This window comes from Alexandromys fortis, unplaced genomic scaffold (assembly GCF_014885135.2).
Source record: "Alexandromys fortis isolate MF-2015 unplaced genomic scaffold, M_Fortis_MF-2015_v1.1 scaffold_36, whole genome shotgun sequence".
Classification (NCBI taxonomy): domain Eukaryota; kingdom Metazoa; phylum Chordata; class Mammalia; order Rodentia; family Cricetidae; genus Alexandromys; species Alexandromys fortis.
In genome coordinates, this window is record NW_026067915.1 from 9,284,907 (window position 1) to 9,309,698 (window position 24,792).

The 24,792-nt window shown below is 50.6% G+C and overlaps 2 protein-coding genes across 3 annotated transcripts; one reads left to right on the plus strand and one right to left on the minus strand.

Moving 5' to 3' along the window:
- Positions 1 to 389: 389 nt before the first annotated feature.
- On the minus strand, positions 390 to 5,751 carry Klhdc8b (kelch domain containing 8B). Its single transcript, XM_050139354.1, has 6 exons — positions 5,297 to 5,751; positions 3,798 to 4,310; positions 2,563 to 2,727; positions 2,003 to 2,227; positions 1,554 to 1,655; positions 390 to 1,203 (listed from the first exon to the last, which is right to left on the minus strand). The coding sequence occupies exons 2-6, from the start codon at positions 4,171 to 4,173 to the stop codon at positions 1,007 to 1,009; spliced, it is 1,065 nt and encodes a 354-aa protein (XP_049995311.1). The 5' UTR covers positions 4,174 to 4,310; positions 5,297 to 5,751; the 3' UTR covers positions 390 to 1,006.
- Positions 5,752 to 13,982: 8,231 nt separating this feature from the next.
- On the plus strand, positions 13,983 to 22,906 carry Ccdc71 (coiled-coil domain containing 71). Of its 2 annotated transcripts, none has more exons than XM_050139352.1 (2): positions 13,983 to 14,059; positions 16,340 to 22,906. In XM_050139352.1, the coding sequence occupies exon 2, from the start codon at positions 16,392 to 16,394 to the stop codon at positions 17,691 to 17,693; it is 1,302 nt and encodes a 433-aa protein (XP_049995309.1). In that variant the 5' UTR covers positions 13,983 to 14,059; positions 16,340 to 16,391; the 3' UTR covers positions 17,694 to 22,906. The 2 variants fall into 2 exon arrangements, with proteins under 2 accessions (XP_049995309.1, XP_049995310.1); XM_050139353.1 differs by having other exon boundaries at positions 14,008 to 14,030.
- The last annotated feature ends 1,886 nt before the right edge of the window (positions 22,907 to 24,792 follow it).

Below are 24,792 nucleotides of genomic sequence, written 5' to 3' on the forward strand. Positions count from 1 at the left end.
CCCTCTTCTACTCAGTGGAGCTATGGGGAACATAAAACCTGAGGGTCCTAAGTGAGCAGCCTAGAGAGGGCAGCTCCCTCCAAGGATCCAGGTGCCTTGAAGGATTTGACCCTTCGGCCACACAATCCTGCCCAAGAGATGTCTCCCCACAAGGAGACTGCCCCAGCCACCACACCACTGAGCCACTGGGACGTGATTTCAAGGTCATCCTAACCTTGACACTCAAGACGCCTTACGTTACCTAAGCCAGAGCTGAGGCTTAGCTGGAGTTGAGACACAGGTCACTTAAGGCTAGAAAGCATAAGAGGCTCCCTGTGGGCTCTCGTCCCTGGGAGTCGAGGCCTCCAAAGGAGGGCAGGGCAGGAAGAGCATCAAAGCCGCACAGCAGATCTCATCAGGTTTTTTATTTCTACATCCAAACTCCCTGGGTCCTCACAACAGCCCTGTGAGGTAGGTGGGGCAGGAAAGTTTCAGAGCTCCCCATTCACAAATGAGGATGCCGAGGCACAGAGAGGTGAGACGGCTTGCCCCAGGTTAGAGGGCACAAAGCCGGCAGTCCTCTGAGCCTCCGGCAGTCCCCATATTCTCTCCTCCATTTCTTCTGTGATCTCCAGCCTCAGAATACTCCTAGGGTCACAGGGACCCTCAGGGAAGGCTGGACGCTCAGACTTTTCCAAGAATGGCCACTGGTGAAGGCCTGGTCAACTCTCGGGGCCTATCCTGGGAGACCAAGGCTCTTCTCTTCCACTTCAGAGTTGACAGAGGACCTATAAGTGCTGGAGCTAGCTATGGTTGTGAGTGGATGGTGGTAAAAACAGGTGTAAGCATGTGTGTCCTGTGCTAAAGACAAAGGCTCCTGCAATCCCAGTACCTAAGGCAGTAACTCAGCTGCCCTCTCCTGTGCCTCCCTCATCCTACAGAGCCATGGGGAGCTCCCTCAGCACTGAAAAGGAGCCCAATCTGCTTCTCTACTGAGCTGCTCTGGTAGACAGGTCTCCCCAGGCCTTCAGACCCCATCACGCAGACACAGTGCCTCCACAGCTTGACTGGGGCCCTGGGCCACACCTCCAATAACGAACAGCCGGGGCCCAGCCTGTAGGCTGGAACAGGAGCATCGGGCTGTAGGCATGGCAGGCAGTGCCTCCCAGCGTCGCCGTGCCAGACTGAAGCTCTCCACGGAGGCCAGAGGGCACGGCTGGTTCCCTGCAGGAAGGACATAGATGGTGATAAGGGGCTCAAGGCCCTTTTACTCCCTTTCCCAGACAATGGCCCAGTAAGTACTACCCCAGCACCCGCTCGCTCCCAGTGCTTGCTCTTCGTTGCCCAGAGTTCATCTTTGTTTATTCATTTATTTTTGCTTTGGTCATCTATTTGGTCACTTCCCCAGTCAGGCACTGGGGGACGCCCTGAGAGCTGGGACAACCACAAGGCCCCTGATTTACAGATGGGCAAAGCGACGACAAAGCTCTGACCCCAGAGTCTAGAGAAGGCGGTCCTTCTAGAGATACTCTTTTCTGCTTCGTACCTCCTCTCCCTCAGCTCTGCAGACTTACCGAGGCCCCCAATAGCCACAATGTTGCCCCCTAGGGAGCCGACCACAAAGTCAGCCCTCTTATCCCTCATTCGCAGGCTACGAGGCAGCTTAGTCCAGGACCCTGAAGGAGAGAAGACATGAGATGCACACACATAGACACACACAGCCGCGAGGAAGAGACGATCTAAGATGTATACGCACATATACAGATGTGAGGCATGCCTGCACAGACACACGCAGATGCAAGGGAGAGAAGACGTAAGACGTATGCACACAGATGACATATACAAACGTGAGGCATGCGTGCACAGACATATGCAGCGCGAGGGAGAGAAGACATAAGGTGTACGCACACAGGCACAGAGATGCACACAGACATAAGGGTATGTGCGCACACGCGCGTACACACACACACATTGCTCTTGTATCCCATAGGGAGCAGGACAGACTAGAAGGGGTATTGCTCACCATGCTCCAGGTCAAACATCTCCACAGTGTTGACAAAGTGTGGGCGGGAGTAGAAATTGTGGGGCCCAGGCTGCTGCAGGCCACCCAGGCTAAAGACACTGCCTTCAGCCATAGCACAGCCAGCAAAGGCTCGGCGGCTGGGCAGGCTTGGGTGTCGGGTCCACGTACGGGTCTCCAGATCAAAAGCTTCAAAAGCAGTCACTGGGAGCTTGCCCTGGCGGCCTCCTGTCAAAGGAATGAAGCACCCGGGATAGAGCCCCGAGGGCTTGGTGGCATCTTACCAGGTAGCTGAACTGTCCATCCCAGGCCACTCCACCCAGCTGTGTACACACCGGACTATCGGTCATTCATGAGACCACGTAAACCCTCAGACGCTGAATTTAATTTTCCAACCCCAGTTGGGCCACCAAGGAGGCCTCAGAATAGGACTGGATTACCACCGACAAAACTTGTCAAATACTGACATCTCAGACTAAAACTGATCCCTAATCCAGACAACCTATAGGGATGGAGACATCTGGACTCCTTTTTTCCCCTTTCCCACATCCTTCAGCCCTTACCCAAGACATAGATCTTGTTCCCATGCAGGAAGGTGGAGGCCCCGTAGCAGGGTGTGGGCATAGAGGGTAGCGACAGCCAGCAGTCCCGGCGGGGCTCATATACCCGTACCTGGGCCTGGGGGGCCGTGTCAGGACCCATTCCCCCCAGGGCATACACCATACCATCTGCACAGAGAAGAATAGTACTTCAGACCCCACAACCATGTCTGGCTGGTGAACCCCACCCTGAGAGCTCCTTTGGTCAGGCCCAGGGAGGGGATGGAGACCCATGTGTTTGTCAAAAACTTTGTTGCCCATCTGAAGTGGGAACTAGGAGACTGGGATTCCAGCTTTGGCCTAGGCTCCTCCAAGTGAAGAGCAGGAGGCAGCCGATCTAATTATAATCCAGCACTGTCTCCCTGGAGACGCTATGGCAACCAAATCTGGCATCTAAGCAGGCTAGCCTGGACTGGTGGTCAGACCAGGAGGCCACAAGGTGTGTGTGTGTGTGTGTTTAGGGGGGGACTCCCCTAGTGGGGGAGGGAAGGGATAGATTAAGACAGTGGTAGAGGGAAAAAGAGACTTGCTCTGCATGAAGCTCAGTCTGGGAAGGGAACTCAGGGGATGAGCGAGGGGAAGACCTGGGACTGGGAAAGGAGCGGGAGCCTGTGGGACAGAGCCGTGAGCCCCTGGCAGCACCTCTGCACCACGCTGTTTGACTAGAGGAGGTCCTTGCCTTCTGTTAGGTGTTCAGAGTCAGCTAAGGGCACATCGACAGGCCTTTGGGTGATGTGTCAGGCAGCTGGGGGCTTCCATGGCAACCACCTCCAGGTCAGCTTGGCCTTTGTCCACATCAGGATCCCTAGTGTGTGTGTGGTGGGGGGAGGTCTAAGCACTTAAGCACTTGCTGGGCTCAGAGCCAAGGCCTTGCTCCCCTCCCCCACTCCAGACTATTTATAACTATGGGAGTCATTAGGCCACACCCCCCACTGTCTCTTAGTAACAAAGAATGGAATAGGGTAGTGGCTGGGGTCTCCCATCTTTCTGAGGGGCCTTCTGGACTCTGACCCCCATCTCACAGCCCAGAAAAGGCAATAAGCAGCAAGTTGCAGAAAGCCTAGATAAGAGAGGATTCAGGAGGCACAGGCATGTCTAAGACAGTACCTATCCAGTCTCTGAGATAACAGACCCGGTCAGGAGAAGAGAAAATGTAGGCTGTAGGGCACCTGAGGGACGTTCCTTGATGAGGCACTCACCTCTCTCCACAGTCGCAACCCCCATGGCTGCTTGAGGGAGGGTGGCCCGACGCTCCCAGCGGCCTTCATCAGCCAAGAAGGCCTCCACAGCAGCTACTGGGCTCTGGACTTCATCCACGCCACCCACCACTAGCACCTGCTTCCCCAGAACCACAGCAGCTGCACCAGCCCGGGCAGTGGGCAGGGGTGCTAAGGCTAGCCATGTGTGTGAGGCCATGTCCAGTGTCTCAGCAGTGTCCAGAGGTAACCCAGCCCGGCCACAGCCCCCCAACACCAGCAGGTGCCCATCCTGGTGTGCCACTGTGCCATATACCCGGCAAGTGGGCATGGGGGGGAACACCTGCCAAGCAAAGGCCCGGCCACCTCCTGTAGCCATGTTGCTCACTGCCAGTGGCAGGCCATGTTATTTGTTCAGGCTGTGGGCCTCCCTGAGGGGGACACGATAGGGCCTCATCTTGAATCTGCCAGGGCTGTAAGGCTGTGTCTGACCAGTCCAAGGGACCTTGCCTTCACCTGGAGGAGAGATGGAAAACAAAGGATCAGGGCCACTGTCAAGAAACAGATGAATGACACACAGCTAGAGGCAGGCCAGGCCCGAAGTCACTGATGGGGAAGGATCTGCTCCCTTTGACTAACACTCCACTGGTGAAGATCCTCCTGTAGTGGAAAGGAGGATCGACTCCAGATTCCCAGGCAGCTTTCTCACTTCCCATAGAGGCCTGGGGGGGCTCCCCCCACCCCGAACACCGAAAACTAGCAACTAGCAACTTCATTGCTTTGAGTGGAACGGGAGGTAAAGTGACTAGAACCCAACTCTCTGTCCCAGCGCCCTTCCTTCCCAGTAAGACTTATCCTGGTTTTCCAAGAGAGGAGTTCTGAGTCCTCTGCACACAGGCATCTAGTGTGGCCTGGACAGCCATCAGGGTCCCTCCCCTGCAGTCCTTGACAGGAAGCAGCCCAGTCTACAAAGTACAACCTTTATATCAGCAGTCAGTCAGTCTTGGTGTGAGGGATTCAAAGGGGACAGACCTCAGAATTACACACTCCTTTCCAAGTCCATCCTCAGGGGTGTGGCAGTGCCAGCAGATTCCCTGGGAGGGATGAAGGGACTGGTGGGGGGATCTCATGAGTACAGGATTTGAAGGTGCCTGAGTCCAGGGCTTTTCATGGAGGAATAAACAGCTGGAGCTGGATTCCTGAGCCCCCTAAGATCACATTCTTTAGCCTTCCCCTCTCTCTCTCTCTCTCTCTCTCTCTCTCTCTCTCTCTCTCTCTCTCTCTCTCTCCCCCCCCCCAAGTGTGTGTGTGTGTGTGTGTGTGTGTGTGTGTGTGTGTGTGTTGGGGGTCTTCACTCAGTCCCAGGATTTGGTAGGACAGCCTCCTGGCCCCAAACTTCCAGCTCAGAGGAGAGTGGGGGGCGGGTCTGTCTACTGGGCTTAATTAAGGCTCTAAGCTTCATGCCCCAAACTTCCCTTGAGCGAGCCTCCCGCGGGACTCACCCGCTGGATCTCTGATGTCGCCAGGGCACCGGTCCGCTGTTCCGCCTCCGCTGACGCTGGTTCTGGCTAGGGCTGAAGCTGGGCTCTGGTGGGGCTCCGGCACCGCTCAGGCGTGGGGCGGGGCTGGTCCAGTTCCGCCCCTCGCTCCCCCTCCCCAGATTCGGGGAAACCTCCTCCCGCCTTAACTCTGCACATGCCACGGCAGGAGTAGGGTGCACGGACCCACGGTCACCCAAAATGAACAGACAGGCATATGGACATCCAACCGGCCAGGATTTAGGATTCCACCTGGGGCGATGACAGAAACGAGGCAGCGGCGAGCAACACAACACCGGTATGGTGAGCTCCGAGGCGGATGTCGTTCTGAGTCGGATCCCCTGTGGGTGCATTCAGCAGGAGCTAGCCAGTGGAACCTGAGGCCTTTTAGGGGTCGGAGCCCGCCCATCACAACTGAGCCTTGAGGTGTCCAACCATCAGCTTTGCAGCGGCGCCCCCTGGAGGACACTAGGGCTGTAGCCTGGGCCTTGGGTTGGGGAACCCAGCTGCCCTGTCCTAACCAGGACACAACCTTGACACAAAGCCAGCCACAGAACAGATCCTATAGTGTACACTGAGACCACTAGCAGGTGCGGCGGAGGAGCCGGCTGTGCTAGCCTTAGGACCTATCCCGTCCTTCTTTACAGAGAGCCGGGTTATTCTTGGTTAGATACGAGCAGATGAGCTAAAACAATCAGAGCCCAGGTGTCTCCGCCTAATCCTATACATCCTGAGACTGGGGCTACTCGGGCTGGGTGACTGTCCATCTTTAGGATACAGGGCTTGCCTCTAGCCAACTCTGTGGTCATGTTGATAGCAGGTTGATGTATCAAAGACCGACCTCCTTCCCATTCAAGCCTTGGCCCTGCCTATCTTATGAACTCCTTGCAGTTTGTTGGCTCAACGGCTTTGTTCCCCTTTGGGTACAGTGTTTAATTTTCCCAAAGCAGATCCCGAGCGAGCAGGTGACCTGAGTGCCTGTAGTTAGTGTGGGAGGTGGAGCCTCTGCTGGAAGCACCCGCAGAGGAGTAGCAGGAAGACCAAGGAGAGCAGCCAAAGAAGGAGGTGTCATCAAACTAGTTACACTCTGGGTGACTGGAACCAAACACTCCTGGGGATTCTGGGAGCTGATGAGGAGCGTGGCTCTTACACTGACACTGCTCCCAAGGGAAAGGGAAACTGCCGAACTGAGCTGCACACCCCATCAATCACAGGTTGAGAGCTGTTTGGAGGCATTAATGCCTTTGCCTGCTCAGAATGTGCATGAACCCTTCCTTGTGACAAAACGGGGCCTATAGCGCTTTCTGAAGCTGGTGGTTCGAGGTGGAGGGCATGCCCAGGAATGGTGGTGCAAAGACTGGCTACAAACGCAGAGCCTCTAAAAGGCCCCTGCTCGCCTATGCCCCTTCTCCAGCTCCCCAGATTGCTCTGTCTTAGGGCACCGGTCTCTACCCTCACAGGGCTACACGTACAGCCTCACACTCACCGTGTCCCCTCCCTTTTCTTTACAGCTGCTACCGGTTACAAGCTAGCTGTTTTTAAATGTCTCCCATCACTAAGTCAAGGTCATCTAGTCTTGCTCTCTCCAAATTTTGAAGCCATCTGTCCCCACAGATTCCACCACCTTGTTATCTGCCACCTCAGTCTACTGCCACTTCATCCTCCAAATTGTTATTTTTCCCACAGTTGGTTTAGGGGACTGGAGAGATGGCATAGTGGGCCTCTTCCAGAGGACCTGGGTTCAATTCCCAGCACCCATACAACAGCTCATAACTGTCTGTAATTCCAGTTCCAAAAGATCTGATACACTCACATGACACCCATGCAGGCAAAACACCAATGCACATAAAATAAAAATAAATTTTAAAAATTAGTGTTTTTCTGCTTTGAGACAGAGTCTTCTGTAGCTCAGACTGGTCTTGAACTTGGTACATAGCCAAGGATGACTTTGAATTTCTAAGTCTCTCATCTCCTCCTCCCAAATGCTGGGATTACAGGCATACCACCTTGTCCAGTTTGTACAGAGAGGAGGAGGAAACCCAGGGCTTCCTGAATGCTAAACAAGCACTCCACCAACTGAGCTGTGCCTCCCACCCCCAAAATTGCTTTTGAAAGTCACCATGTGTATTAGTCAAGATTCTCTAGGGGAACAAAACCAATAGAATGAATACATGCTAAAAGGGGACTTAGGCGGTGGCGCCTTCAATCTCAGCACTCAGGAGGCAGAGGCAGGAGGATCTCCGTGAGGTTGCGGCCATTCTGGTTTAGAGAGCAAGTTCCAGGACAGCCAGGGCTACACAGAGAAAGCCTGTCTCAATAACAAACAAAAACAAGAGATTTAGACAACAGATTGGTGGCTCAGAGGTTAAAAGCACTGGTTGCTCTTACAGAGTGTAATGGTAAAAATAAAATGGCGCTGTTCCTCTAGGACAGCAGCGGGGGATGGGGTAGAAGGGTGGGGGTGGGGAGGAATCCACGAGGGGCAGTAGGTCCCAGGCAGGGAGAGACAGGCACACCATGCAGAGTGAGGTTGGATATTTATTTAATGGGTTGTGGAAGGGAAGGGGGAATGGAAGAGGGAGAGGAGAGGAAAGGAAAAGAAGAGAGAGCTCAAAGCTGGGAGAGGAAGGAAGATCTCCTTGCCTAGGTGGGGATGGGAGTGGGAAGTGGTGGTGTGTGGGGCTTGTCTCTTAAAGGGACAGGACAGACCATTACACAGAGGGCCTGGGTTTGGTTCCCAGCACCCACATAGTGGCTCTCAGCCATCTGTAATGATCTGACACCTCTCCTGACCTCTGCAGGTACAGGCATGTACATGGCACACATGTACACATACAGGCAAAATACTCATACACATAAATCTTTAAAAAAGATTTTTTTAAGGAAAAGGGATTTACTAGACTGGCTTAAACTATACATCTGGGCAGTGCAACAGCAGGCTCTAGGGACTCAGTCCTTGGCGCCTCAGCAGTCCCAATCTAGCACTGAAGGCCTGGAAAGCTTCTGGGAAAACCACTAGTCTTCAATCCACATTAGAATCCTAAAGAAGCTGGGTTCTGGCACCAGAGAAGGAATGAAATGGCAGTGGTGGCATTGGTAGCCGCTGAAGCAGCATCATCAGTCTAGAGGAACCTGCTAGCAAGACTCATGAAGATAAAACAAAAAACAAAATCCTTTCTGTCGGACCTCCTTCATCAGCTGCTATTAGAATGTGCTGTTCACAGTTAGAATGTGTTTTCTCACAAGGATGTCAAGTGTCTCTTAGTTTATTCCACTTACAGTTAAAGGCTAACACGGTGGTGCACACTTTTAATCCCAGCACTCAGGATGCGGAGACAGTCAGTCTCTGTAAGTTTAAAGATATTCTGGTCTACAGTGAATTCCAGGTCAGCTAGGGCAAATAGTTAGGACTTGTCTCAAAACAAAAACAAAAATGGGGCTGGGAAGATGGCTCAGTGGTTAGGGTGGCTCCTGTTCTGGCAGAGGACCTGAATTTGGTTCCCAGTACCCGAGATGGGCTGCTCACAACCACCTGTAACTCGAGGTCCAGGGAATCCAGTGCCCTGTTTCAATGGGCACTGAATGTTATGCACATATGTACATACATATATATAATTAAAATTTAAAAACAAGGGCTAGAAAGATGGCTCAGAGGTTAAGAGCATTGCCTGCTCTTCCAAAGGTCCTGAGTTCAATTCCCAGCATACACATGGTGACCACAACCATCTGTAATGGCGTCTGGTGCCCTCTTCTGGCCTGCAGGCATATACACAGACAGATTATTGTATGCATAATAAATAAATATTTTTTAAAAAAACTTTAAAAACAACAAAAAATTCAGATTCAGTCAAGTTGACAAGATTAACCATCATGCCACACCACCGTAAGACTGTTGGTGAGATTTTGCAGGCTCTTCAAAGTCTAACCCTTTGTGACTTTGACCCCTTGGGGGCAGGTTATCTTGCTTTTTAGAATCTTTTGCAGGACCTCTTGCTCTTCTCAGGGAGTAGCTCAATGTAGCCCTATAATTTAGGGAGACTCTATCTCAAAGGTGGGCCTGAGACTCCAGAGCCATCTCAGTTGGTAATGTGATTGCTATCCAAGCAGGAGGATCTAAGTTTGATCCCTAGAACCTACATTTTAAAAAAATCCCTGTGTGGAACCAGGTGGTAGTAGTGATGCATGTCTTTTATCCCAGCCCTTGGGAAACAGAGACAGGTGGATTCCTGTGAGCTCAAGACCAGCCTGATCTACAGAGCGAGTTCCAGGACAACCAGAGCTATAGTGAGACCCTGTCTTAAAAAACAAAACACAACAAAACCTCCAGGAGTAGGACTGTAGAGAAGACTCAGCAGGAAAGCGCATATCCTATAAACACTGGCATTCTTTGGAAGCCACACAGAAGCCAGGCAGGTATGGCAGCCTGCCTGCAATCCCAGAGTGCTAGAGGCATTGAATCCCAGACTAGGCAAAATGATGGACTCCAGGTTCAGCCTGTGACCTTGTCTCATTACATGTGGTGGAGAGCAAGCTGGGGAGTTGACTCATAAGGGAAAAGTGCCTGCCACCAAGTCTGACAACCTGAGTTTGATTCCAGAAAACCTACATTTTAAAAAATTCTAGTGTGGAGCAATAGATGAATGATAAAACCAATTCCTGAAAGTTGTTCGTATGCCAAGAATGAAAACACACAAAATAATGTTTAAAAATGAAAAGCTGCCAAGGCATGGTGGCACAGGCCTTTAATCCCAGCACTTGGGAGGCAGAGGCAGGCAGATCTCTGTGAGTTCTAGGCCAACCTGGTCTACGGAGTTAGTTTCAGTATAGCCAGAGACCGTGTCTCAAAAAATCAACGAAAACAAGAAGGAAGGAAAGAGAAAGGAAGAAAGAAAAGCCAGGCATAGTGGTGCACACTTATTTGTAATCACAGTACTGAGAATGTGGAGACAACAAGCCTTAGGGCTTGTTGGCCAGTTAGACTAGTCAAGTCAGTGAGATCTTTTCTTTCTTTTTTGGGGGGGGTGTGGGAGTTGAGACAGGGTTTCTCTGTAGCTTTAGAGCCTGTCCTGGAACTTGCTCTGTAGACCAGGCTGGCCTGGAACTCTCAGAAGTGCTGGGATTAAAGGAATGGGCCATCACCACCTGACTTTGTTTTTCTGAGACAGGGTTCCTCTGGGCAGCCCTGACTGTTCTGGAATCCAGAACTGATTTCTTTGAGCTCAAGGCTACCCTGGTCTATCTAAGTGAGTTCTAGACCAGTCAGAACTACACAGTGAGACTCTGTCTCAAAACAACAGCAAAGATAATGGCTCCTGAGTAACACTGATACCTGAATGTGTATTCTGGTTTACACAAACATGTGTGTGCATGCACACACACACACAAGAAGAGAGATCTAAGTGCAGTACTTACTTGTCTAGCATGCATAGGACCTAGGTTCACACAGCTGACACCCATGCCCCCAAACAGATTTGGCTCTGGTTTTCCAAAGTAGCAAATTTAGAATTTATTGGGAAAATCTCTCCCAAGCTGCATCCTTTTTCATTGGATTACCAGTTGTGTCTGCTCTGGTAGATAAGGGTTAAGGTCACTCCTTGTAAGAGGTCAAATGAGACCAAGAGTTGCACCAGTGAAACAAGGTGTCTCTCCCCACCTCATCCTTATCAGCAGTTATCAAAGACCAAGGTCAAAGGTCAAGTGATAACCGTGCTCTGGTGACTGTCACCTGAGAGTTCCACCTCAGGCTTAATATCAGGACACCCCTTTGATATCTGGGTACCCCTAACATTCACCATTCCTTCAGTAACCATACATAGAAGGGGCACAGATAGAATGGACCTAGCCTTCTTGTACTCCATTTTGCTTTGACTTCTGGACAATTCCAGAGAGGAATCTCCTCCTAGGACACACCTGGGCCACTGTCAGCCCTGGGCGCACCAAGCTCTGCCTCCAGGAAAGAATCTTCTGTTTGCCCAGTCTTGGTTCACCTGGAAGACAGTTGTGCTCAAAAGTGAAGTTCAAGCCGGGCAGTGGTGGCGCATGCCTTTAATCCCAGCACCCCGCAGGCTGAGGCAGGTGGATCCTGGTCTACAAGAGCTAGTTCCAGGACAGGAACCAAAAAAACTATGGAGAAACCCTGTCTCGAAAAATCAAAAAAAAAAAAAAAAGTGAAGTTTGATTGGTCCCAAGAGTGAACAGACAATCCAGACCCCCAGCTAGGGACAAGGACAGAGGCAGAAGTCACCCACGGTTGGAACCTGGAGGTGCTGTTGGAACCTCCTGATGTAGGCCCATAAGACCCTTTGTTTTTCTACCAAGACAAATGTTTAGAAGCACCGATCCCAGATTATCAGGAGGTTTTGTGGTTTCTGTCGGATGCCTTGGCTACCCTTGAAGGTACTCAGGACTCTCCCATGGGTGTCAGGGCCCTGAGAAGTGGGACCTTGGGCATTGCTGAGTTGAATGGATATTTACATTTCGGGGTGCCTGAGTCCCTCTAATTAGGCTGGGAAATAGAAAATAGCTAAAGGATCTTGGTGTCCTTTAAAACAAGAAGACTAGTACCCAGCTAAAGGATCTTGGGGTCCTTTGAAACAAGACTAGTACCCAGCTAAAGGATCTTGGGGTCCTTTGAAACAAGAAGAAGGCTAGTACCCAGCTAAAGGATCTTGGGGTCCTTTGAAACAAGACTAGTACCCAGCTAAAGGATCTTGGGGTCCTTTGAAGTAAGAAGAAGGCTAGTACCCAACCCCTACAGAAGGCATTCCAGCCACTCTCCTATCCGTTCCAAACTCTAAAGGTGTAGTGATAGTTTGTGTTTTAACAAAGTTTGCCTGAGGAGCAGAGTGCAGAGCCAAGCCACTAGATAGAGTCCAGGCAGTGGTAGCATGCACCTTTAATTCCAGGATTTGGGCGACAGAGGCTTGTTAGTTCCAGGTCAAGCTGGGCTACACTGAAATTGATCCAATATAAAAGAGAAATAGAGTTCACACAAAGGTCATCCTGGGACTTGGATCTTGTGCTCTTAATCCCAGCACTAGGAGAGGTGGAGATAGGAGTGATAAGGCTGGACGGGGAGAGGAATATAAGGCGGGATATAAGGTGGGAGGAGACTGGAATTCATTGCAGTTTGAGGAGCAGTCTAAGAAGCAGTCTGAGGAAGATGTCTGAGGCAAGATCGCCCCTTTGGTCTGAGCATTGGTAGAGGTAAGGACTCTAGTGACTGGCTACTCTGCTTCTCTGATCCTTGATCCTTTAGCTTTCACCCCCTGATAGCTGACTCTTGAGTTTTTAAGACCTATTAGAACTTGCATTACACAAAGGTAGCACCATTGTGAGGATTCGGGAACAGAGCTGTAGCAATACTTCTGTCTTGTGGCTCCGGTTCTGTGAAAGGGCCAAGTGCTTCCACTACCTCATCCATGAAACCCAAGCTTCCCTCATGACTCCCAGCCTGGACTAGGAAGCAATTGTCCAGGGGGCCCTTTGTTAAGTGCCATGGTGTCAGCATGGTGGTGCTTGCCTTCGATCCCAGCAATTCAGGGCTGTGCAGAGACACCGACTTAAAAAAGTTTTGAAAAGAATTTTTGTTGTGGGAGGTCCTTCCTCAACAAATTTTGACTGTTCATCTGAGCTCTCAGGTTCCTAGGGTTAATCTCGACCTGGGTCCTCAAGTGCTGTGAGGGGTGGGCTCTCATCACCCTCCTGCCTACAGGACGTAGGTAGGAAGGCCGAGTTTGCAATCTCCCCAGCCACAGGGTGGGGACTGTGGGCAGAGTTAAGACTGAAAATGGGACTTGGTGCTGTTGAAGTGAACTGGCTGAGCCACATCTTGGCACTTCATCTTTGCACACATTCCTGGGCCAGTGTCTTCAGGCCCACGCTGATGCACCATGACTCACAGACTGACCATCTGGGACCCCAGGTTTCCGTGTATCACTTGTAGCCACACGTATACACCAGTCATTCATGGAGTAAGCTGGGGTAGGCCCCATGCTCAGGAGGAGAGGAGGGCCTCCTGCTTTACAGGAGGTTTATTTGTGGTGAAACAAGGGGACTATCCTGAGACACTCCTACCACACACACTCCATTTTGACCTGATCCATTGCCGGAGACAGAAGTAGGCCCTGGGATGTAGAATGTCCTAGACATTGCCAGGAGTCACCCTGATGTCTGAAAAGGCTGGAGGCAGGGGCAGCAGACCAGAGACCCGACCTTTCAACCCCAGATCAGGCTCTCCTTTCTGGAATTCCCCTCACTGCGCTTAAAAGGAGCTTGCGACCTTTGCGGGTCGCCACGTGCCACCACAACACTGGAATTAATAGAGTGCTCTTGTTATTGCATATGTGACTGGCAGTCATCTTTGGGGGCTTCTCTTGGACCCCAACAATGTCCTATACTATACATTAGGTTATTTTAGAAAAATGTTCAATAGCCCCCAGGCCAATCCTAACTGGGCGCCTGTGGCTCTTGCCATGTACGTGCCTCAGACTCCCATACTGAATCAGATGGGTTTGAAGTTGTCTTTGTGGCCACCACCTCCAGGCAGCCCTCCCTGGCACTCAACCTGCTCCGCCCCCAAATTGGGGGGGATTAGAGGTCAAGGGTCACAGGGCGGCCCAGGTCCCGGAAGCGGAAGCGCAGTACACTTCCGGCTCGCAGCAGGCGGCCATGTTGGAGCGGCGGAGGCGGCGCAGAGGTGCGTCCTGGGTCCCCGCGGCGGCGCCGGTAGGTTGGAGCCGCGGGCCTAAGGGTGCCGCAGAGTGGCGGCCGGTGATGCCGCAGGGCGGCAGGGTGATGGGGCTGGCTGGCCGACCCTCCCGGATCCTCATTCTCCCCGGGCTTGGCCGAGACACCCCACCCCCACCCAGGACCCCACCCTGGGGCTGTGCGGATCCTGTCGGGCTACCACTGTCCACCTTACACATTTCGTCGCGCCGTGACCCCGACTCCCTGTCGCCGTTCGGGTCCCGGGGACGCGGTCTCAGCCTGAGGGCCCCGGTCTGCCCCGACCCCAGGCTGTCTGATTAGTACTCCTATCCCCAGTTTTCGGTCAACTTCCTCTGCCTGCTGGCCCCAAAGGAATGTGCGAAGGCAAGTGTGCTTGGCTGCAGCTCTGTTTACAAAGCTGCTTGGAAGCCAAGAAGCACTCCCAAGGGCTCAGACTGACCTAGGCCCCCGCCCCACACTCTCAGCGCCGGAGGTTTGGGGTAGGAAGTAGGTCCCTCTCTGTTATACAGTTCACAGCCTACCCCTTCAAAAAAAAAAAAAAAAACAAATAAATAAAAAAGAACTAAAGTCATGTGCAAGGATTGTACTTGGAGAGCATCCTCTGGGGGAGGGGAAGTGCCTCAGACACCTGAGGATCCAAGAATGTTTCCAAACAAAGAGCCCCAGGGCACTTTCTCTGGGGATTCTGAAGACGGCCTACCTGCTCCATTAGAGCTGTGCCGAGCGGCTGCACAGACGGGCCTCAGGGCCCCAGGGATCTGCCTCATCCCAGCTGATCTTTTAATGCTCCAGTGCAGCTGGGGAGTTTACCTCTAGAATCCCTCCAGTGCTGCAGCGATGCTAGCTGCAACTCACGATTGCTGCTCATCACTCTTTAAGGAGGCGTAGCGCAATTTGCGGGGTCCCAGACAACTGCATCTGTGCCATATTGAGGTCTGCTACCCTTTGAAGTCCAGTTAGGACTTTTAATGACCTTTAATGACCGCTTGACCTATCTTAGATGGAACTTTATCTTCCATTGGTTTCATAGCTTGGACTCCTTGGTCTAGCTGCCTGGCCCTTGCTCTCGCTTTAGAGATGTTTGCACCTGTTATTCAACAGCTTTTTTTTTTTTTTTTTTTTTTTTTTTTTTTTTTTGAGAGTCTAGCTCTTTTGTTGGGGGGTTGAACTCCAAGACTAGAGCGAGGACTTGGTCTTTGGAGTACCCTGTCTGTAGACCCTGAAAGCAGCCTCTGCTAGGCAGGGAGATCAGCCACCCCTCATTGGAACACTGGCAGCTGGGGTGGACACCGAGTATAAGTCTGGAGCAGTTGGGCCTGTGTTCAAAGCCCTCAGTCTGTGTTTTCAGCAAGGCCCCACCATCCGCCGTGTGTTCCTTACTCTCTTACTTCACAGCCACTTCATAAACTGTCACCCTTTTGCTCCATCTGTACCTGCTGCTTTTGTCACTCGCCTAGAGTTACTGCTCTCAGGAGACCTTTCCTAACCTCTTAGTAAGCTGACCTGGGGACACCATACACTCCCAGGAAACTTCATGGTAATTGTGTCCTGACTTCAGGACTGGGCTCTTAGAGGATAGAGATATGTTTCTGTATTCCTGGGACTGAGTCTAGATATTTGATGTCAAGAAAAGACAAAACAAACCAGGCATGGTAGTACAAGCATGTTGTCCTAGCTGCTTGGGAGCCTGAGTGGGAGGATCACTTGCACCAACCAGTTCAAGACCAGCCTGGCAACATAGCAAGCTCTATTTCAAAGAGTAGAAAAAAATACAGAATTTAGCCGAGCTCTTGACACACGCTTGTAATGCTGACACTTGGGAGGTCACAGCGGGAGGATTACCAATTTGAGGCCTGTTTGGACTATATAGCAAGCTCCAGAACCGCCAGAGCTAATGAGACCCTGTGTTCCAAACGACCGAGTATGGTAGTGTTTGCCTGTAACCTAGCACTGGAAAGCTAGTGGCAAAGGGATTGGGATTCAAGGCCAGGCTAGCCTGTGTGAGACCTTAAAGCAAGAAAAGAAAAATGCCAGTGATTTAAAATGAGCCAGACTGAAATCTTCCCAGAAGCCCAGCAATAGGCTAGATGGCTCTGAGGTGTTTCTGATCATATATCCTAAAGAAACACCAACATGGGAGAAGGTCAGGAGACTCTAGAGAATGATTTGTAATGGCCAGACCCATCTTTCATAGTGGGAGCCTTGCTTGACTTACCAGCCTGTCCTAGGTCATACCTTGGTACCATTCTTATCAACTCTTTTCTTTTTGTTTTGGAGGTGCCAAGTGCTGATTTGTGGATACCAAGGCAGATTCCCAGTGCCTAATGCCATGAGCATGGTAGTGCAGCATGTGGAGGAGAAAGCTGTGCACTCCTGGTCACGCATCTCCACGGCAGGGAAGAAAGCCCTGGAAGAGGCGCTGCTTGTGTTTAATCCCATGAGCCAGGATCTCAGTGCCACAGAGGCCCAGCTTGTGGCCTTCCTACAGGGCCTACGAGACGATGGCTTCCAACCGACCATTCTGCGAAGTTGTGATGTCTATGGCTATAGTTCATGCACAGCCAACCCCCCCAGCCAGACAAAGCTACAAGCTCGCGCCACCAACCCATCTGCCACAGCACTTCCAGCCAGGGGTCCCCAGACTGCTGTGCCGCTTCCTGCAAGCCAGGCCACACTGCTGCCTGTGCCACTGTCTGGCAGGCTGGCTAAGGGATCCACACCAGCCCTGGCCAAGCATGCTACCACTAACCTGCTGCTGAGCTCCCTGAAGCAGTCCAGTGCCAGCCACACCAGTGGTACCACAGTCGGCTTCCCTGCCCACCTCTATCCAGGTGTCTACCCTGCCATGCGGCTCTCTGTGGTCCTTGAAGCACTGGTCCCACTCAAGACTCCTTGCTTGGGGGATAAACACAAGGCACAGTCTCTGCAGCCGTCACTTGCAAACTCTTCCCTAAAACTGAAGAAAGGTTCGGGGAACCCACAGTCCAAAGCATCCAGAAAAATCACAAGCAAGGGCCTCAAATGCCTGAATAAGAAACATCCTGGGGCTTCTCAGCGAGGTGCTGGGACCCAGAGCAGTGGCCTACGCATAAAAGGGTGCTCCGCCTCGGGCACCAAAACAGTCCAGGCCAAGGCATCTCGAACACTGACCAAAGCTGCTCGTGCCCATGCCAGTCGAGCTCAAACCCAGAACAAGACAGCAAGGGCCAAGGCAGCAAAGCCCAAGCCCAGGGCAGCCAGAGCCAAAGCCCAGGCCACTGTGGTGAGGGACAAGGCCAAAGCCAAGGTAGTCAAGGCCAAGGCCAAAGCATCTCGGACCAAGCACAAGGGAAGGCCAAAGGGATCTGTCCATACCAGAACTGGAAGGGCAAGCCTGAAAAATTGCCCTGAGACTGTGGGGAAGAAGAGGAAGAAGGCTGAGGAGGTAAAGGGTCTCCCTCCTAAGAAGAGAGCACGGCTTGTGCTCCGATCCCCTAAGGCATGGCTGGGGCCTGGAAAGAAACCTCACAAGTCTCAGACTATAAAGGTAGACAGGAAATGCTCAGATGATGAGGTTCGACAGTGGGCCCAGCAGATCCTCCGCGTGAACCTCTCTCCAGTAGTGTGGCTGCAGCCATTGCTACCGTCTTGATTCCGTACTCAACATCCTGAGCTGTCCGTGTGACCAGCAGCACAGTGTGCCCTGCTCGTGGACTCTGCAGCTCCCTGGACTCTGGGTACCTTCCGAACCCTTGTGGTCACCAACCTCCTTTCAGAAACTGAGGATTTGGGAAGGGTGGGTGTGGGAGGGGTGTTCTCATGGCTCAGTGCACTGTGACTTGTCCCTCGAGTTGTATGTCTGATGTTCATCTATCATGTTTTATACCTTTCCACCTTGTGGTCTCCCTGCTCACCCTCCATGCTCTCATTGATGATTGATCTTGCTGTGTGGGGGCTTCTGGCAGGAGCCCGCCAGAAGTAGCCCTGGGAACAGGCTTGCAGAGAGTACCCTGGCAGCTTGAATGAAGTAGGCCATCGGTTTGAATGCTAGGGTGATATTATGGAAGGACAAAGCTCCCAGGCTTCTGGAGAGATGTGGGGAAATCCGGGTGCTGCTTCTGTAGATGTGAGAGAGAGATCCTGAGGGCGGGGCAGAGCCGCGACGAAGTAGGGCAACTCACCTTAAGTGTCCCAGTTTTGAACCAGATGGGCCCCATTCAAGATGGGGAGCCACTCTGGCAAACCCCGCAGCTGCAGGGGTTTAGGCCAGGGAAAGAAGCCTTTGCGGTACTGCTCTCTAGAGGCCAAGCTTTAGGGCTTTGCCTGGGGAGAAGGAACAGGCTTAAGAGGTGTGAGGTGCTGCTTCTCTGCTGAACGTGACTAGCCTCAGTTTTCTCCAGAGGCTGGGCTTCGAATCTGGGCCACTAAACCTGCCCTTACTGTCCAAAAATTTTCGCTGTAATTGGTAGTGGATACAGGAAGGCGTCTACCTGTACCTCAGCAATGCTTTCTGACTGGATTCCACATGCTCCATCTTCCTCAGAGGTCCAGCCTGACCATCCCTTAACATGGCCTGTGCTTTGGATATTGTTGTTACCTTCGGCTTTGGAGAAGAGGCTGGGTCATCTGTCATCCACTGTCCACTGCTAGCCGCTCAGGCTGGAGGAAGGTAGTGGTTGGGAGGTAGGGAATGTGCAGTCCGTGCACTTGGGAATTTGAGTATGAGTTTGAGGTCAGCATCAGCTACGCCCCCCCCCCCCAAACCTCTCTCTCTCTCTTTATTTTGTTTTTTTTGAGATAGGGTTTCTCTGTGTAGCCCTGGCTGTGCTGAACCTCTCTTTGTAGATCATGCTGGCTTCGAACTCAGACATCCACCGGCTGGGAATACAGGTGTTTGCCACCAGATCAAGCCCAGGGCACTGGAGAGATGGCTTAGTGGTTAAGAGGACTTAATTGCTTTCCTGAATTTGGTGCCCACAAAAAGGCAGCTCACAAAACACTCCAGGGGATCCCACACCCTCTTGCTTCCATAGTCAGAGGCAGGCAGAAAAAGGCAGAAAGAAAGAAACACATAGACAAATCTTTTTTTTTTTTTTTTTTAAGGCACAACTGGATAAAACATCAACTCTTTGGGAAAAGGCTATCTTGAGAATCTTGAACTTTAGTGATGTCGATAAGCAAAGGAATCGTGTGAAATCCCTTAAATAAAAACTTAACTGGCTAGGCTGGAAAGATAGGCTGGATTTTAAGAGCACTGGTTGCTCTTCCATAAGACTCAGGTTCAGTTAGGCATACATGTAGTGCAGACTTGTATGCAGGTAACATCCTTATACACATAGAAACAAATGAGTTATAAAACTTACTGTCTTTACAACAGCAGTAAGAACAATATTAATCATGGGTCAAGCCAGGGCTGGGAGATGGCTTAGTTGGTGAAGTGCTTTCTGTGCAAGTATGAGGACGTAAGTTCAGATCCCTAGAACTCCAGTCAAAGCCAGGTGTGTACCTGGACACCAGCACCGAGTCGGGCAGATCCAGCCAGTCTAACTAAATTAGAAAATCTGGGTTTAATGAAAGACCATAGCTTGAAAAACAAGATGGAGGCTAGAGAGGTGGCTCCGGAGTTAAGAGCATATTCTCACACAGAGAACCTGAGTAGTTCTCAGCACTCGTTAGCTGTCTCACAGCCACCTGCAACTCTAGCTCCAGGGGATCCGATTCTCACTTCTGCCCTCCGTGGGTACCTACGTTCACACACACACTTAAAAAATATAAATTGACCTCAGTCTCGCCTGCTGGGTGTGGTAGCACACATCTTTAATCCCAGCACTCGGTGGCAGGGACTGATGGGTCTCTGAGTGAAAGGCCAACCTGGTCTGCTTAACCAGGTCCAGGACAGCAGGGCTATGTAAAGAAACTGTTGAAAAAAATCTCTTAGAGCAGGTCTCTCACTATGTAGCTTTGAGGGATCTGGCACTGGCTGTGTAGACCAGGCTAGTCTTGAATTAGAGATCACCTGCTTTGGTTTCCCGAGTGCTGGGATTAAAGGCGTGCACCACCAGCCAGTTATTTATAAACTAAATACTGTTTCTTAAAAACACATAAGATTGGGAACTAGAGAGTTAAGAGCAGTAGTTGCTGTTGCAAAGGACCAGGGTTACATTCCCAGCATCTACAGAGTACCTCACAACCACCTTGTGACTCCAGTTCGAGCAGATTCTGCCCTCTTCTGGGGCACTGCATGGGCATGTTATACAGCCATACATGCAGGCAAAATAAAAATATATAAATCTTTAAAAAAAAATAAGATGGAGACGCCATTGAGGAAAACATCCTATCATCAACCCTTGGCTTTCATATGCACCTGCATAGGCAAGAATGTCTGTACGTCACAAACACACACACACACACAGAGAAAGCATGCTCAAGACCAAGCCAGAAAGGAGGAAGAAAGGAGGCATTCCAAGTTTTGGTGCATGTGTGTAATCCCAGAACTCAGGAGGCTGAAGCAAGAGAATCTCAAGTTTGTGAGACCAGCCTGGACTACACAAAACTCTTGTCTCAGAAAAGAAAAATCCTAAAGGGGTGGGGGTAGGGAAGGGATCCTGTGACAAAGTATTCATGATACTGTCACCTCCCTTTCCACACACCAAGTGGGGCGGTTGTTCTACCCAGCCCTTTCTGCTTTGAACCAGGAACAAGACACTGATGGTTTGGAGAATAAAGGGAGAACAGCAGTCTGTGCAGGCCACCATCTTTCTGGATTCTGGGAGGTTCTTGGTGCTTTGGGGGACACAGGATTTATGCAGTGCAGCTGTCAGTCGTGTAGGAGATCACAGGCCTAGACCTGTACCAAGAGGATTGACCTACCAGTGGAGAATGTAGGAAGGATAGACTATGGAAAGGAAGAAGAGTGAGACTAGGCAGGGGATGGCAGTTTACAAGACCAGGAGCAGGGCTTACCCCCAGGAGATCTGAACCATGGAAAAGATTTGAGCAGGAAAGTGGATTGTTTGGAAGGAAAGCCTATGGACTCTGCGTAAATGGCTCTGAGCGAGAGTTGGCATTGTCTGGAATGCCTTTTGAGAGAGAGGAGGTAAAGATTCAGAAGACACTAGGAAACAGAAATAGGGCCTGAATGAGCTGTGAGGAGGGGTGGCAGGCGTTGGTGAATGAAGGTGGGCCTACTGATCCCACCCGGCGCTCTCTACCGGCCTGCTAAATTACGTTCCTGTGGCTGATAAAGGTAGCACCTGAGCTAGGTCTCACAGGCTGCAACCACACATTTGCCGGAGTTCCCTTGCAGGCTTCGTGGAAACAAGAAAGACCCCAACACTGGCTGAGACTCGAACTTGGGGGCAGCCCATATGGTTCACTGACCACTAAGTGTGTCTTGAGCGGGCAATGCCCCCACTGTCCCCAAGTCATTGATCAACACCTACAACCACCATGCCTGGAACGTATGCTTTTTGAACTAGCATCTGCAGTGGTAAGTTTTCAGGGCCAGCAGGTCTGAAGTTGAGGGCCTACCGTCTCCTTTATCTGAATGATTTCCTTGCCCTGTCGGTCTTCCCAGGGAGTCACTGTACTGTGGAGCAATTTTCACTGAGATAAAAGCATCCACTTTGGAGGGAAGTTCCTTAAGACTTTGGATGTTCTAAACTTTGGAATCTAAGGGAGGCAAAACATTCCATTCTCAGAAGGTTCCTGAAGACACAGGATGTTCTAAGGGGAAGTGAAACATTCCATCCTTCAGGGAGGCTTCTTAAGATACAAGATATTCTGCCCTGAGATGGTGGCACTTGCCTTTAATCCCAGCAGAGACAAGTGGATCTCTGTTTGAGATTAGCCTGGTCTACAGGGTGAGTGCCAGGACAGCAGGCTGTTACACCCATAAATCCTGTCTCAGAAAAACAACAATAAAAGAGATACAAGATATTCTAAGGGGAAGTGAAACAGCCCAGTCTGCAGGGAAGCTCGTTAAGCTCAGGAATTCAGGAAGTCCTTGAAGCTGATAGGACTAACTAGGCCCCTTCCGCCTAAGCAGATAGTGGTAGTAAGGGCTGCTTTGAGACCTTCCTAGACTAGTTAAACTGACCAGCTAGACTAAGACTGACTAAGCTGTCTGGAAGAAACAGATCTGTCAAATCGCCTAGAAGTGACAGACAAGCTGCCTGGAAGAGGCTCAGGCTGATCAACTGTTAGAAAGCCTGCAGACTGTGCATTATTCTCCAGGCTTCCAGCTTTCATGGTCTGTCACCCGTGCTGGGATAGGCCTTGGTGAGACAGTTGTCTTCGGGTCATTTCTGATCCTGTAAGTAACCCCAATAAAACTCATCGCTTCACCAAGTTGGGCTTTGCTGGTATCTGTACATTGTTCTGTCCTTGGTTCCCTGCCTGGATTGAGTAGACTTTTGTTAACATATCCCTTAGGAATAGTGCCACTTAGGACACTCTTAGATTATTTAAAGCTGGAATGCCAGGGGGCTGTTCATGTAAGATAACAAGCCAAACCAGGCGGTAGTGGTGCACTGGGGAGGCAGAAGCAGGCAAAGCAGGCAGATCTCTGTGAGTTCGAGGCCAGCCTGGTCTACAAGATCTAGATCCAGGACAGGCTCCAAATTCACAGAGAAACCCTGTCTCAAAAAAAAAAAAAAAAAAAAAAAAAAAAAAAAAAAAAAAAAAAAAAAAAAGGAAAAAAAAATAAGAAAGAAGAAAAAAAGTGTTTTCACTTCTGTAAACATGGTTGGTTGCCCCAGCCATGATCAACATATCACATATGGGAGGTACCACATGGGCAGGAAGTATGTCAGGATGTATGCTTGCCTCCACTCAATTGGTTTTACCTACTAACATCATTCACAGCCATTTTCTAGGAATCCCAGTATGGGTTTGGCCCGTGTCCATCGTCCTAGCCAGTATTTAACACATTTAACAAATGCTTCAATTTTGGCTCAAAACTTGTGATAGTGGTCTTATTCTCGGCCAATGCGATTAAAACAGAAAGTGGAAAGACAGGCTTGGTCTGACCTTCAGTGGGACCATGTTTTTAATTCATGGCGAGGGAGCATTTTGTCAACCACATGTGCAAATGGACAAATGCCTATAAAGGAAGATAGGATGTGGCCTCTCATGGGAATGACTTCTGTAGTCTGTAGGGAACTCTGGGAAGTGTAGTCTTTCAGCAGGAGACTCTCAAACACTGTCATACTTAAGGTGCTACCCACTTGGGCTATTTATAATTCTGTGAGGGGGCAGTGCCTATGCAGGCAAGGCTTGGCTGGTTGCATTGTGAAGGTTGCTTCCCTAGCTAGTGGAGCCTCCTGTAGTGTGCTTCCTACTTGCAAATGTCTGCCATTCATGGGCCAGGAGGGAGTTGGGGGGGGGCACTATGGGTCAGTACTGTGAAAGGTGAGCACTTCCAAACAATTTAGTATGCTCCTGCCTTTAGATGTTTGTGTGGCTACTATGGAGACCCTGTTGTACGAATTCTAATTGGTCTTAATAAAAAGCCAGTGTCATTTAGGGAGTGAAAGCTGAAAGATCAGAGAAGCAGAGCAGCCAACCACTAGTTCTTACTTCTATGAACTCCTCAGACCAAATGGGGTGTCCTGTCTCTACAAATCCTCAGACTGAATGCCTTGAGTTCCTGTCTCCTTCCTCCTTATGTTCCTCTTTCCACCCAGCCACATTCTTCCTAAGTCCATCTTCCTAGTGCTGGGATTAAAGGCCTGCGACTCCCAAATACTGGAATTAAAGGTGTGAGCTATCATTGCCTGGATCTGTTTCTCTTTTAGACTGGGTCAATCTAATATAGCCCAGGGTGGCCTCGAACTCACAGAGATCTGTCTGCCACTGCCTCCCAAGTGCTGGGATTAAAGTCATGAACTACCGTGCCTGTCTACTCTTATTTATTTATTTATTTATTCATTTTGTTTTTTTTTTGAGACAGGTTTCTCTAGCTTTGGAGCCTGTCCTGAAACTAGCTCTTGTAAACCAGGCTGGCCTTGAACTCACAGAGATCTGCCTGCCTCTGCCTCCTGAGTGCTGGGATTAAAGGCGTGCACCACCACTGCCCAGCTTCTTTTTTATTTTTAATTTTAAAGTTCTTATTTATTGTGAGAGGGAGCATGGCACAGTGTGGGTGGGGGCGGAGGATGGGAAACAGTCAGTTGGTTTCTTCCTGTCTTTATTGAGAACTCTGATCACCAGGCTGACCCAGCAAGCGTCCTTACTTGCCAGCCATTTTGCAGGCTCTAGACATCTATCTTCACAGAGTACCTATTGTGGGAAAGGAAGGCCAACTAGAGGGAGTAATATGCATGCCATATAAGACAGGAAGATGAGTTAATGTAATGCAACTACTGTGTCTTCTCCCCTCCTGTTGGACTCTGGCGTCCAAACACCGAGAAGGAGTCGCCCCCAGAGACCACACACCACAGCTGATGCAAAAGCATGAGGATTTTATTAATTCTGTCATGACAGGGTCCCCCAGCATTCAGGAAGCCAAGGGACCTCGAATAGCTGGTACAGTCTATTTTTAAAGGGGCCACAGAAGCAAGGGGGGTTGTTCTTTGACTATTCTGATTGGCTTATTTGAAAGGGCTATTACCAATAATTGACTGGAGAGCTGTTGCCAGATCAGATGAGGTAAGAGGTCATTTTGACCCCGTTTCCCAGGGGACCGAACCAAAGCATACGTATATGGGTAATTGTTCAGGAACTGAGTACGTGCGAGTGTAGCTGTTAGG

Bases quoted from the DNA above. Each gene is read 5' to 3' on its own strand.
- Klhdc8b (XM_050139354.1), bottom strand. From the start codon at position 4,173: ATGGCTACAGGAGGTGGCCGGGCCTTTGCTTGGCAGGTGTTCCCCCCC. The intron at 1,656-2,002 runs GTGAGCAATACC...TCTCTCCTTCAG, and splicing joins GATGTTTGACCTGGAGCATG to GGTCCTGGACTAAGCTGCCT. The intron at 1,204-1,553 runs GTAAGTCTGCAG...TCCTTCCTGCAG, and splicing joins TGTGGCTATTGGGGGCCTCG to GGAACCAGCCGTGCCCTCTG.
- Ccdc71 (XM_050139352.1), top strand. From the start codon at position 16,392: ATGAGCATGGTAGTGCAGCATGTGGAGGAGAAAGCTGTGCACTCCTGG.